Source organism: Solanum stenotomum, chromosome 8, assembly GCF_019186545.1.
Source record: "Solanum stenotomum isolate F172 chromosome 8, ASM1918654v1, whole genome shotgun sequence".
Classification (NCBI taxonomy): Eukaryota; Viridiplantae; Streptophyta; class Magnoliopsida; order Solanales; family Solanaceae; genus Solanum; species Solanum stenotomum.
The window spans coordinates 15384655-15399240 of NC_064289.1; the positions used below are offsets into that span (position 1 = coordinate 15384655).

General features: G+C 32.5%; 2 protein-coding genes across 2 annotated transcripts; both read left to right on the forward strand.

Moving 5' to 3' along the window:
• The first annotated feature begins 846 nt into the window (after positions 1-846).
• On the forward strand, positions 847-2026 carry LOC125873839 (AT-hook motif nuclear-localized protein 22-like). Its single transcript, XM_049554689.1, has one exon. It carries the CDS (start codon positions 991-993, stop codon positions 1654-1656), a length of 666 nt encoding a protein of 221 aa, XP_049410646.1. The 5' UTR covers positions 847-990; the 3' UTR covers positions 1657-2026.
• Positions 2027-6627: 4601 nt separating this feature from the next.
• LOC125874491 (transcription factor VIP1-like) lies at positions 6628-14317 on the forward strand. Its single transcript, XM_049555384.1, has 4 exons — positions 6628-7257; positions 8889-9021; positions 12441-12525; positions 13832-14317. The coding sequence occupies exons 1-4, from the start codon at positions 6734-6736 to the stop codon at positions 14068-14070; spliced, it is 981 nt and encodes a 326-aa protein (XP_049411341.1). The 5' UTR covers positions 6628-6733; the 3' UTR covers positions 14071-14317.
• The last annotated feature ends 269 nt before the right edge of the window (positions 14318-14586 follow it).

Below are 14586 nucleotides of genomic sequence, written 5' to 3' on the forward strand. Positions count from 1 at the left end.
CATAGAATTGATAAACCATTTTTTCTCACTTGATGTTTGGTAATCATATTAAAATCCTGATTAATTTGAATTTATATATTGTGTAAGGTCTATTATATTAAATTAAAGGAGGAAATATACTTTCTATTAGTTTATTTTCTAAGTTGAACATAGACCGCTAATTAAAAGTGGAAATAGCGTTTATTCGTCCGCCACAATCCAATTAAACATGTCAAAATAAACCTAACACCTTGTGATTTTCATCTAACTCCTATAGAAGAGTATATTTACTAATAACAATAGGAGATTCAATAGAATAACCAAATCATATAAAAGAATCTTGATCTTTTTTAAAAGAGTCAAAATATAAAATAATGCCATAAAATGATATAGAACCAAATGAGTAAACCTTAATTAATTTCCTAATTGTATGCACCACATGGAGGGAGAAACAAAGACAATACTCACTATAGCATCTAATATTTACACCAAACAAATAATTTCACTTGCTACAATGATTAAATATATATTTTTTGATGTTCAATATTTGCTTTAGAGTCTGACTATTTTAAATTTGTACCACATAGAACCCCATTTAGAGAAAAGTGCTCCCTATAAAAAAAAATTATATACCCAAAACTTGAATCTGAGACATGTGATTAAGAAAAAAGCAGCTTCATCTACTACACTACATTATTGGTGGCTAAATATGTGCATAAAAAATATGTATCTAAATTGAATGCAAAATAAATTATTTATGGGGAGAGAGAGAGAAGGGAGGACCCATATTCCACCGCCCATTAGCACGCAGAATATATTACCAAAACCAAACACACATAACCCATTGTATCTATCATATATGGTCGATCTAACTCTCTTCTCATTTTCTTCACCTTAGTTAACTAAACCCTAACACAAATATACCTTTTTTACTTACTTGTACTTCAATTTTCTTAGCTTCTTCATTCCATTTTTTGAAGAAATTAAGTATAGAATTGAAGTAAAAAAGCTATGGATGATGAAGGAGAGATGTCAAGAAGGCCAAGAGGACGACCCGCTGGATCAAAAAACAAGCCAAAACCACCCATTATCATCAATCGAGACAGCGCCAACGCCCTCCGAACACATATCATCGAAATCGCGGATGGTTGTGATGTAATGGAAAGCGTATCCAATTTTTCGAGAAGAAGACAAAGAGGAGTTTGCATTATGAGTGGAACGGGAAACGTTACTAATGTGAATTTAAAACAACCAGCTTCATCCGGTGAGATTGTAACTCTACATGGTCGATTTGAGATCTTATCTTTATCTGGATCGTTTCTCCCACCACCCGCTCCCCCAGCTGCTTCAGGGTTGACTATTTATTTAGCTGGGGGACAAGGACAAGTGGTGGGAGGAAGTGTGGTTGGCGCGCTTATGGCGTCAGGACCGGTTGTTATTATGGGTGCTTCGTTTAGTAATGCGGCTTATGAAAGGCTACCGTTGGAAGAGGATGATCCGAATAATCATCCTCTTCCAATGCCAGGAGGTCCTCTGGGATCTCCTGGCGGACAACAACAACAATTACTAGGCGGTGACCCATCGATGTTTCATGGGACACCGCCACCAAACCTTCTCAACTCATCAATGCAATTACCTCATGAAGGATATTGGTCAACGGGACGACCTCCTTTCTAACTTGAAGAAATGTATGCGCGTAGCAACGGGTATTATTGTTTGTTGAGTTTTTTTTTTTTTTTTTTCCTAACTTTTTTTTCTATTACATTGAGAGATCAGGAAAATGGAAGGGGGATTATACGAATTGAACTCACACTTATTATGTCGAAGAATTAACTCCTTCCTTCACTCTTAGGAAATATTTTTAGGAAGAGGATTTTTTTCAGGCCGTTGACCATTTGAAGTAAGTTTAATTTGTAGTAATTCTTTCCTTTGAATATTTCTTAGTTTTAATTTACATCTTCTTTTGGACTAGGTTTTTGTATTGTTATTGGTTTAATTAATGATGAAATGCTTGTACTTTGATCAAATTAACTTATTGTAAATTTGATGTTTTCTTGGCGAGTTGTCTCTTGAGCTACTTTCAGACTAAAGCAAGTGTAAAAGAGTTGGGATTTTTAATTTGTGAAGGCTGTATATCTTGTAAGAGATTTACTTGAACAGAAAATTAAGGATACTGCTATCAATTCCATAATCTTGATATACTAGATTGCAGTAATGATAACTGATTAATTGAGTACTCATTTTTCAATCGTGTGTTCGGTACCATGAAAGTTTTTATTTAGAAAATAACTGATTTCTTATTTATTTTAAGAAATTTGTTTTTCGAAAAATGTTGACCAATGAGGTGTTTAGCCAATTTTGAAAAAAAAAAGGGTTATCTTTTTGTTTTCAAAATGAAAAAAAAATGGTAGTATTTGAAAACTAGAGTTGTGTTTGGCCATTAATATACAAATTGGAATTGGTTTTGAATTATATTGTGAGTAATTTGAAGTGAAAAATAAAAACTATTTCTTTTGTTTTTCAAATTCCTAAAAAATCAAATTTCCAAAATTCTATGATCAAACAATGTTTTTCAGAGTCTCTAGAACAAAAAAAGAAAAAGCAAAAAAGTTTCATGATCAAACCCAATAAATATGTTACAACTAGTTTGAAATTAACTCTCTCTAACGATGTATTATGTCGAAGTACTTCTCGTTAAGTCATGAGTTTTCTGACTACTTCAACATGTGTGCTTTAGGAGGATTTAAGCTCATAATGTTTCATGGTCAACAATTGATTAATTATTTCTAGGAGGCCATGAAATAATTACTCTTTAATTTAGCATAAGCTTATAATCAGTACTGTTATTTCTGCCATTTTTTATCTTTCCTAAAGTCACTTTTTGTAAACCCAATTTAATTAACTTTGATTCTTTTTTTTTCTTCCTTTTCTTATCTTGTTTTGATTAAACGAAAATAAAATCCCATAATAAATGAAACCTCACAAATATGAGAGAATTCTTTCAGATTTTAAGTTAGAAACAAGATTTTACTACGCTGTAATTGTATCTTGAATTCTTGATCTATTCACCTGTTATGAAGATTGCTTTTCATTCTTTTTAAGGTTGCTAAGTTAATGTTCCTATAGAAATAATCATATATTTATAAGCACTAAGCCTTGATCTAATGGACCTCCCCAAATATAATAGGTTTTATTAGGGACTAGGTGAGTATTTAACGAGGCTTGAGAAATCTTAATAACTCAGTTAGTTGACTATTCAAACTCCTAAGTCCTATCTTTGTTGGTGAAAGTTTTATTTCCCAATTCCCACCTTGTAGTCACCTCCCATTTCCCTTTCCCCACTCCCATTTCTTTATTATTATTATTTTTTTAAATCGAGCTTAGTCTGTCCTTAGTCCACTCCGGTAATTGAAATTCATGTGAATAATTCTGATTCAACAAGAAATTCAATATATAAACAGTCCAATAATTAGTCATGTACTCATGTTTATCAACTATATTTTGTTTAGCCCGTTTTATTGGATTGGATTTTTCTCCAACCCAAGCTATATAGGTGTGGTGATAGAATTATAAATCTCCCATCATTTGAGTCATATGCAAAGTTTATTTGGAGAAGTAAAATCCACGTTTTTTTTCCCTATAAAAGCACAAGTTTGGCAATTTGGAGCATTAAATTAGGTAGGTATATAAAGATATTTCATTTATAGATCATTTAAAATAGGAAAATATAGCTAGATATATACATTAGAAGCACTTTCAACTGACTGATCAACAAAAATTTGTCGTAATACAAATACATGTATGTGCTTTTTCACCATCGAAGAATATGGTGTAGTGGGTGAGGTTGCTTCTTCTTTAATCAGAGGTCTTAAATTTGAGCTCGGGGTATAAAAAAATCTTTGATAAGAATCGCTTTTCTCCAAATGCAACCCTACGTGTCGTGAAATTTAGAATGAGACCATACACATACGAATCAAGATAAATCGAAATTCAATACAAATATCCAATATATACTAAGGAAAAATATATGTGATTTCAGCTTGTACATGATGTATGACAGATTTGAAGTTGGCCCATGATAATGAATTTTGGCCTAATTATCTCAACTTTTTGAAACATCTGATTTTATTTTATTTTTACTTTGACATAAAAGTCAAGTCACATTTTAATTAGCAAAAATTGAATTGACGCATGTTTACTTTTGTAATTTCTGTGATATTATTTTACGTCGGTGACTATATGATAAAGTCGTTTAACATTATTATATGATAAAGCGTCCATAAAGAGAAGCTAAGGTAAAGAAAAACTGAAGTTTAATGGATCTTGTGAATCTTCCTTCTTTTCTTTATGTTGACATTTTCTCTTCTTATAATGCCAATAAAAGTCAATAAGCCTTTTCTGCATTATTATTTTCTTTGGAGTAGATTTAGAGGTCATCTGGTTTAAAAATAAGTTATACAAAAATTAGTTAGTTAATTCGTGTGTAGTATTTATTATTCACGTAGTATACATTGGCGATATCTATATAATATAAAGACGGGATTAATTTGTTAGTCTACTTGCTAAAAGAAAATTAAAATAGAAAAATTAGATGAAATAATTATTGGATAATTATTTTTTTTTTAATCTAAAATACTTTAATGGACAAATTACTTAACTACACTCCTTTACTTACCTTAATATCCATTTATCCCTACTTATTTCAAAATTTTCAAAAATCCCTTATTTACCTATGTATCCCGTGCACAACGCTATGTATCCCGTGCACAACGCTATGTATCCCGCTAAGTGGAATGTATCAAACCTAATGTATCCCGTGCACAACGTTATGTATCCCGCTAAGTGGAATGTATCAAACCTAATGTATCCCGTGCACAACGCTATGTATCCCGCTATGTGAAATGTATCAAATCTAATGTATCCCGTGCACAACGCTATGTATCCCGCAAACATTATTTTTAAGGGATTTTTGGTAAATAGAAAACTAGAATGGATAGGATGTTATTTAGTACTTATAATATGTGGTTCCTATAAATTTATACTACTTTAATTAGTATTTATTTACCTAAAATAGTCATTCTGCCCACTTTATTGCTAGGAAGAAGATGCATTAGCCCTTTATTCTTCTTCGAAACTTTGCTCGGCCCACTTTGTTCCATTTTCCTTCTTTCTAATAATAAAAAATTATGGCTATAACATTTAATTTAAATTAATAATTTGCAATTTTATATAGTTTTTCCTAATAATAAAGCTATTGACATTATCAAGATGCACAATGTAGGAAATTAACATAGAAAAGGAAAAAAAGTCATTGAAGAAGAAAATTGGACAATAGAATTTTAATATAAAAATGTGAATTATTTCGAATAAATAATATATCAAAATATTTGAAATATGAAGAGTAGCTTATAACTAAAATCTAAAACTGTATAGAAGAGATTTGAGTTGGTCGAAGTTATTATAATGTATAAATATTATATAAACATTGTACAGTATATAAATATATATACAACTATGATATATAATTATACATTATATATGTATGATTATACGCTATTTATATAATAAAGATATTAGATATACATACGTCTATTTAATTAAAAAAAATTGTCATCCGTAGAATTATTACATAAGAAGTCATATTAAGATTTGCTTGTTAGGTCCATTAAACTTTTGTGAGATCATATTCGATTCAAATAAAATCGAATAATACAAGTGGTGCTCCAATAATATCATAGATGCATCAATTTGTTAATGACAGTCAAGATTTTTATAAAAATATTATTTATTAAAAAGTAAAAGAAATTTATAAAACAATTCATAAGATACAAGTTATGCCTTATAAAACATAAGTTCATTTTCAGAATATTATGCCTTAATAAGTTCATATCCCATAAGGTATACCTACAAAACTAATATAAATAGAGACACAACTTCAATTTTAATTCACACAAAGTTATTCCTTAGGGACATAACTTAAAGGGTGTTTGGATTGACTTAAAAATTGGTCAAATATATTTTCAAGTCAGTTTTTTACTTCTGAAAGTGTTTGATAAATATAAAAATAACTTAAAATAAGTTATAAAGTGTTTGACAAGGTTAAAAATGTTTTAAAATAAGTTAAAAATGACTTAAAAATCAAAAGTAGATCTCTCCTACTTTATATTTTTAATTTAAAAATAATTTAAATTTAATTTTTTATTTTTAACTTAAAAGCTATATTTTTAAGCCAATCCAAACATGCTCTTAATTCTTACATAATTTTTACCGCAAGGAAAAGGTTTTCTAAACTTATATCTTGCGGATCATAAACTATACAACTTATGTTATTAGATTAACATAAGGTGAAGTTCTCTAAATCTTAGCCTTTGTAAAATTAGATCGTAGTTAAGAATATTTTGACTCATCACTTCAAATGGAAAATAAAAAACAATTACAAAATAACTATAATTCGTGTAAAAACTTTAATTGCATTAAAATTAAAATATTCAAGAAATAGATAAAAAATTATTTAGTTTGACTCACGAAAAGTGAAAACGAAGGAGGTGGAATAGTTTGGACAAGTTCTACCCCTATTTTGTGGAAACCTGTCGCTGACTAGCTGTAAGCTCTATATACTCTTTCAGCAGCCACCAAAATTCACTTACCTTATTCTTCTTCTTCTTCCAATTACTGGGTCCCATTCTTCTTCTTTGCTCTCTATAGTCTTCGTTCCTTCTACTGTAAAAAAATCCCTAATTTAGGGTCATTTCTGATGGACCCTAAGTTCGCCGGAAAGCCCATTCAGGCCCAATTTTATTCGGGTCAAACTGACCTCGACCAGATGCAGGATACTCCTACCCGTGGGGCACGCCACCGCCGTGCACAATCTGAAACCTTTTTCCGGTTTCCGAGTTTCGATGATGATATGCTTCTAGACGACGTCGTTTCAGACTTCAGTCTCGATGTTCAGGCGCCGACCCTCATGCAGCCGGCTAATTCGCCCGATTCTTCGTCTACTGGACCAGCGTTGTCGGCTGGACCTTCCGATAACCCTAAGCCGCTGGCTCACTACCGTAGTCTATCTGTTGATGCTGATTTTTTCGATGGACTGGATTTTGGTGGTGTGCCGACGGAGAAGAAGATGATGGGTTCTGAGCCACGTCATAGGCATAGCAATTCTATGGATGGGTCTTTTGATACGTCGTCGTTTGAGTCTGAGTCGCTTTCTGTTAAGAAGGCTATGGCTCCTGATAGGCTTGCTGAGCTGTCCTTGATTGATCCCAAAAGAGCCAAAAGGTTATACATTTTTAATCTTTTGTTTGTTTTAAATACTTTTATTACAGTATTAGTTCAATTTTCGGTGCAAGTAAATATATTTTTCAGTTTAGAATCATTTCGTGTTAGTGATAGAGAAAAAAATATGTGTTTTGAAGTCTTTTATTGGTTTTGGATTAGGTTTGGTGAGAAAATGGGGCAAGGTAGGTGGTAGTTGCAACTTGCAAGTCTTCGTTTTTAAGTCATTTGTTGTTTCCTTGGAATGCTGAAATATCGTAATTTTAGCTGTCAATGAAATATTTTAGTTTAACTTAGTATGATGGATTCCTCAAGAATGGATACAATGTGTAGATATGTTATAAAAATACCCTCTTGTTCCCAAGAATAATGGTGGAGTTGGAGTACAAAGGTCAATGAAACTAGCTGTTTTTTAGAAATAAAATTAGCATATTTGGATGGTAGATTAAGGTACTACAAAACACAAAATGTTTAAGTTAACAGTAATTTCAAAATGTGCAAAAAATTTGTAGTCAAAAGAAAAATTTTAACTCCTCAAATGTGATCTTTTCATTCTTTCTGGGATTGAATGAAAATTTAGAAAGCAATTTTAGATTTGGAAAGAGATGCAAAGGACAGGAGTTGGAAAGGGAGAAGCAATTACAACCTAAGTTGCTTCCAAAAATGTTGCCGCACCCGTGTTAGATCATTCAAAAAAACACTATTTTTGGAGGATCCGACACGCACCCGTTAGCATTTTTGAAAAGTCCGAACAACATAGATTACAACCGATTCCTCCGTTGCAGAAATGACACTAAATGGAATGATATGAGTCGGGAAGGGAGAGTGGGAAAACATATTGATAAACATTTGCAACAAATATCCCGTTTTGAATTAGATGAAATGACATATATTTCACATAAACGACCATGGTGTCTTATCACTAGCAGACAGTGTTTATACTGAAAAACTTGCTTAACTTGTCATACTGTTATCATGTCTTGTTGTACATAATGAGAGGGAAGCGGGATTGAAAAAGAGGTTTCTTGAGACGTATTAACAGAAGTACAGAATAACACAGGAAACATGAGGAAATGAAGAAGAATAAATCAAAGTTTTGCAGGAAGCACTAACTAGCTTGTTGCTTGTGTTAGGTCAACTACTTAACTGATTTGGATTTCTCTCTCATTTAACTGATTTGGATTTCTTTCTCATCATATTAGAAGGAAAAATGAAAAAGAAAGGCTAGTTAATTGTAGTCTGACTAGTAGCTCCTAACAGAGAAGTCCACTTATTGTGTTGAGAGAGATGCTATTGCACCTTTTATGGTGATACAACATGATACAGAGCCAAATAAGAGGTTGTAATATTTTAAGCTGCTGGGAGTGTTGAAGAGAGTGGAGTAAATTGGGAATCATTGATGAAGTACCGAGCATCTTTTCAACATTTGGAATTTGAAAGTTTTCTTACAAAAGGACATAATTGCATTGTTTCTTTTCTAAATCTAAAGGCTTTCCAGCATTTACTTTTTGGTGTTCTCTTTTCTTTAACCAAAATAATATGCCTTTTTGCCTTATTTGGTGGATAAGAACTCTAGAACCAAACTGAAAGTTTTAGCTTTTAAATGAAGTTGGCTTTTTTGTGCAATTTTGCAGGATCCTAGCAAACAGACAATCTGCTGCACGTTCTAAGGAGCGAAAAACTCGTTACACTAGTGAGCTAGAGAGGAAAGTGCAGACTCTGCAGACTGAAGCCACCACTCTATCTGCTCAGATCACAGTTCTACAGGTATGGAATTCAGCAGATATTATATATGTGACATTCATTATGTTTGTGAAATTCTGTTGTCTAAGTAACCTTACATGTTGAATAGCTTCTCCTATTTTGGCAACATATGGTCAAAAAATATAATGTGCATATGCATCAAAGCCACAGCATCTCCAAGGGCGTCAGCTTTATTTGATGTCTAAACTAAGACCTGATTAGCTTCACATGATGGCCTTGATCTTTAATTTATATGTTTGTTATTGAATACTCTTTTGCTGATACTTTTTCTGCTTTCTCCAATTTACTATATTTAAGAAAAAGTAATATTTATGTCAAACTCCTGGCCAAACAATTGGTTAATCAAATTACTATCCAAAGGAACATTTTGAAATGCAGAGACTCTGGAGTTGAGTTGGTGGAATTTCCAAACCCTTAGTTGGCGTAGTTGGAATTTCTAATTGATAGGTTCGATCCTCTTCCAATTGAATTCTTGAATGTGGAAAAAAGAGACTTTTCTTGATGGGATTGTTGTACAAAATGGGAACCAAAATTGGAACTTGTTAACCCCACTTATGACAACAACCTTATGGTATTTCTGGAGCTTTTGCATAACATCTTTTCTGCTGATCAGCTCCTCTATACCATTTGTACACAATGAAATTGGTATGGTCAACATTTTTAGTTTGCATGTTAGCTCTTCAGTTGTACTCCAATTTGTAACTACTGATATGACTTAAGAAATTGCTATTGTGGTGTGGCCTAGTGGTCAATGGTTTGGGTGGAGAACCATGAGGTCTCAGGTCCAAGTGCGAGGGGAGGCAAAAGAACACTAGGCGATTTCTTTCCATTTACCTAATCCTTAGTGGGCAGAGTTATCCGATACCTGTGTGTGTTGGTGGGAGGTAGTAGGTACACGGTGGAATAGTTGAGGTGAGCGCATGCTGGCCCGTACACCACTAGCATTGCTTCTTTTCATATATTTGAAAATTCCCACTGTTTCATTTGGATCTACAAATATACTATTGCTGTAGCCTCTTATGCTTATATTCACTTTATAAAGTATCCAAGTAGTTGTGGATCAATTGCTCTATTTCACTTGCTCCGCAACTCAAATTCAGATGATGTGAAAGAAGCTGTAGCAGACAGAGTCTCTGTCTGTGATGAAATTCATGTTTTTTAATGGGTGGTCAAATATTGAGTTCGAAGTAAAAAATGCAACAAAATTGACCAAAAATTCCAAAAGGGTAAACAATTTACGAAGGAGACCAAAAGGATAAAGGCACAGGGGGGCATGCGCCTTACCCTTTACTTAATAGTGTTAACAGCCAAAAAAAGAAAGGCGTTTGACAACTTGCGCAATACCGTGGCCTGACAAAGAAGAAAGGCACATGATATTTTGTGCCTTACATGCGCCGTCAGGCTTCCTTTCCCCTTATTCATTCTTTAGTTATTTTAAGATTCTTTTTTCCTTTTTCATTCTTTAGTTATTTTAACATTCTTTTTAATTATAGTTATTTTAACATTTAGTTATTTTTACATTCTTTCGAATGTATTTTTACATGCACATTACCTTTTTCATTCTTATAATTTATACTAGTTCTGATTTGATTCAACATTGCAAAGTTTTTAAAATTATTTATATTGTCATGTCTTTTAATTAATTTTAGATTTATAATTATCAATATCATTATTAAAATAAATAATTAGTTAATTTGTCTATTATTAAATAAAATATTATAAATTATCATGTAATAATTAAATTTAATTAATATCAAGATCTATCATAAATTAATTTGAAGTCTAATATAAAATAATTTTAAAAACTTTGCAGTGTTTAAATCAAATCAAAAAGTAAGGTGCCCATGTGCCTTACTTTAGGGTTTTGTTTTTCCGCATGTGCCATACTCGAAGTATAATATACACGGGAAAAAAACTAAAGTAAGGCACATGGGCCCTTGTGCCTTACTTTAGGCTTTGGTCCGGTGAATCTTTGCAGTGTTGATTTGATTCAACATTGCAAAGTTTTTAAAATTATTTATATTAGACTTCGAATTATTTTATGATATTCGATAATTGGTCTCGATATTAATCAAATTTAATTATTACATGATAATTTATAATATTTTATTTAATAATAGAAATTTAACTAATCATTACTTTAAATAACTGAAATTTATTAAAAGGCATGACAATATAAATAATTTTAAAAACTTTGCAGTGTTGAGTCAAATCGAAACTTGTATAAATTATAAGAATGAAAAAAGTAAGGTGCCTGTACATATAAATTGGAAAGAATGTTCAAATAACTGCAACTATAAGTATAAAAGAATGTTAAAATAACTAAAGAATGAAAAAGGGGAAAGGAAGTTTGACATGCACAAAATGTCATGCTCCTTTCTTCTTTGTCAGTGGAAGGTGCAAGTTGTTAGGCGCCTTTCTCTTTTTGTCTGTTAACGGCTTAAAGGATAAGGTGTGTGGGCCCATGCGCCTTTACCTTTTTGGTTTCCTCCGTAAGTTGTTTGCCCTTTTGGAATTTTTGGTCAATTTTGTTGTTGTTTTGGTTCCAGACTTGTCAAATATTTTGCTGTTCAAATATCTCCCTATGCCTAGTTCACTGCAATTTGTAAGTTTGTGGGTAATCCGAAAAGCTAGTTACTTACAGTTCTGTCTTGGCCCTCCTGGGAAGTGGATAACTTTTTTTATGATTATGGAAAAAGGTTTTAGCTATTCCTTTTCATTTTTGCCCACTAGTCTGTCTTGCAATCTGGTGTTTCTAAGTGGAAGCATGCCTCAGTGAATCTTTCTTGTCTAGGATAGTCATCATAAATTAATTATTCCTCAGTATATTTTTGGTCTAGCATATTTTCCAGTTCAGAGGAAGAAATCCTTGTGGCTGCTAATACTAACACTTTAGTGGAACCATTGCACTTGTTAACAATGCATCAGTATGCTATTCTTACTTTCTGTTTTCTTCTCTTGTAATCAAGGGTGAGTATGAATTTAACTTAACAGCATCATGTGTCTCACTCTAGTTTGTACTAGAAAAGCTTCCATTGACCTATTGATTGTCCGTGATAGCTCTGTACCATTCTACTTCATTTTTGTCTCTTTCTATTGGGGATGACTTAATGGTGCTTTTCAATCCTTTTACTTGTATTTTCTTTTCTAGGACTAACATATAATAGGGTACTTTCACATGATGTAGAGTTTTTGTTTGTGCATAACAGCCTTTTCCATTATATTTGGTTATCTTCATGTGTATTCGCTTACACTATAAGTACATTGCTGGGGGGGACATTCTCAAGAGATTAACAATTGCCAAGTGCCAACACATTGTTGGTAACACCAACAGTGGGTCATTTCCACAAAGTAAAACATGTAGAATTTTGAATCGTCAATCTGCCATACTCATTTTCGTTCAATTTTGGATGTTGATGCAGAGAGACACTTCTGGACTAAATGCTGAAAACAAAGAACTGAAATTTCGGTTGCAAGCTTTGGAACAACAAGCACACCTTAGAGATGGTATGTCCTTTACTAGATATGAACTTTCACTCGTATAAGTTATAATAGATGGTCATAAAGTATCCTCCAAAAAACGGAGTTTTGAGATACATTCTTATTATGTTTTCTTCAATCTAATATATGATTTCACTGTACCACCTAATAAGAGTGGTAAACCTAATGCTATTTTTAATAAGTTTATATTACTGTCACTCTTTAAGCGTTCCTATCTGTATCTTCTCCTTTCTGCTATTTGTCATTACCTCTTGTGTTTCTCACCAACTCTTCTTCATCCTTGATGCCCAGAAGATCTTCCTCACTCTTTCACACATCTACACAACCATTTATACCCATATCAGAGGAGACGTTTTTTCAAATAATTTTGTATCTATATATGGTGGGTCTAGAGTTGTGCTCTTCCTATATGAATATATCTAACTTTTGTTGAGTTTGAATGTGCGTTTCAATTTTCAGCTCTTTATATTGAGTACACACCTCTATATTCAAAATCTTTTGTTCCCTACGGGGTCGTTTGGTAGAGTGTATTAGCAAAAATAATGCATGAATTAATTATGTGTATTAATAATATCTTGTTTGGTACACTTTTTCATGCTATGTATAACTAGTACTTGCATTAATTATACACTTTATTGTGTGTTAATGAGTGTATTACTAATACCATGGATTTCTAGGTATTAGTAAAGCAAGGGGGTTTTAATGCATGCATTAGCATGATGAAAGACCACATTGCCCCTCAAAAAGTTTTTTTTTTACATCTTTTCCACCTTAATTGTTAAGGGTACCTCTTTCTAGATAAATATTTTTAATGTAATGCATGCTATTTTTAATACATCAAATCGAACAATGCATGTATAATTAATGCAAGCATTACTAATACACTCAATTTAGAGTTTTTCTTATACACTCTACCAAACAACCTCTACGAGTAGGTTTCTATTTTCAACTCTTTGTATCAGTCTAGTTGTTCTGGAGTGATCATTATTCTTTCCCTAAACAATTCTTCGAAAAGAACCAGAAAATGTAATTTGCTCCCCCCCTCTATGATAAAGATCCTCTTATAGGGGGGAAATTTCTCAAAAATATTATTGCATATACTATACTAGCATCATTTGCTTGCAAGGTTTTACGTTCTTCCCCTTTCTACGGACTTGTCAACTCGCGTATTCTTCAGTACTATTATTTGTTTCTCCACGTCTTATCCTAGCTTGCTTAGTATATGATATGTGATACACAATTGTCTAGATATATTGAAAATGATATTGAAGTATAGAGCTATAGTACTGAAGCATATGCGAATAAATTTCAGCTCTAAATGATACGTTGAGGGAAGAGCTGCAGCGGCTTAAGATTGAAGCAGGCCAACTTCCATCTGCAAATGGAAACAGGGGAATGCGTCCTCATTTACCTCCCCAACCACAGTCCTTCGTTCAATGCGGTAATCTTCATGCACAACATCAGCAGCCACACATTCCCCGTTCGCCTGCAAGTAACCAAACTGTCTCAGGGCAATCTCAAAATAGCTTCTTCAACTTCAACAGGGCTTGAACGTCTCAATTGTGGCTGGTGGTGTGGTTGGTAATTTTTATCAATTTGAGGGGTTTGTAAATATATTGATATATGTAGATTGTAGATTGTTAAAAGGTTACTGAACAGTGTTGTTCAGCTCAATATCTTGTAACTTATCAATATTTGCCACATCTTGTTAAAACATCAAATATTTGAAATTATCACAAACAGTATATTCTTTCGATAATTCAGTGGCTATGATGAGGTTGGAAGATCTCAACAACTATTTGTCTTTCGATAATCCATAGTTTTCAATTTTTTATGTTTGGTTGGTTAAGTTTTGGTTTTTTTGTTTTTCTTAGGAAAATAAGTCTTTAAAAATGAAGAAAATGAACACTTCACATTGATTGTGTGCTTTTTGTCCTTCAACGCACCTCATTATCAGCTTACCTCTACCCCACATTTTATACTATTTATTAAAGTTAAACATAATTTTAGGATATTATTTTTTTATTTACGAACACAAAAAATAAGTTAAAAAACCCTCTTAATTAC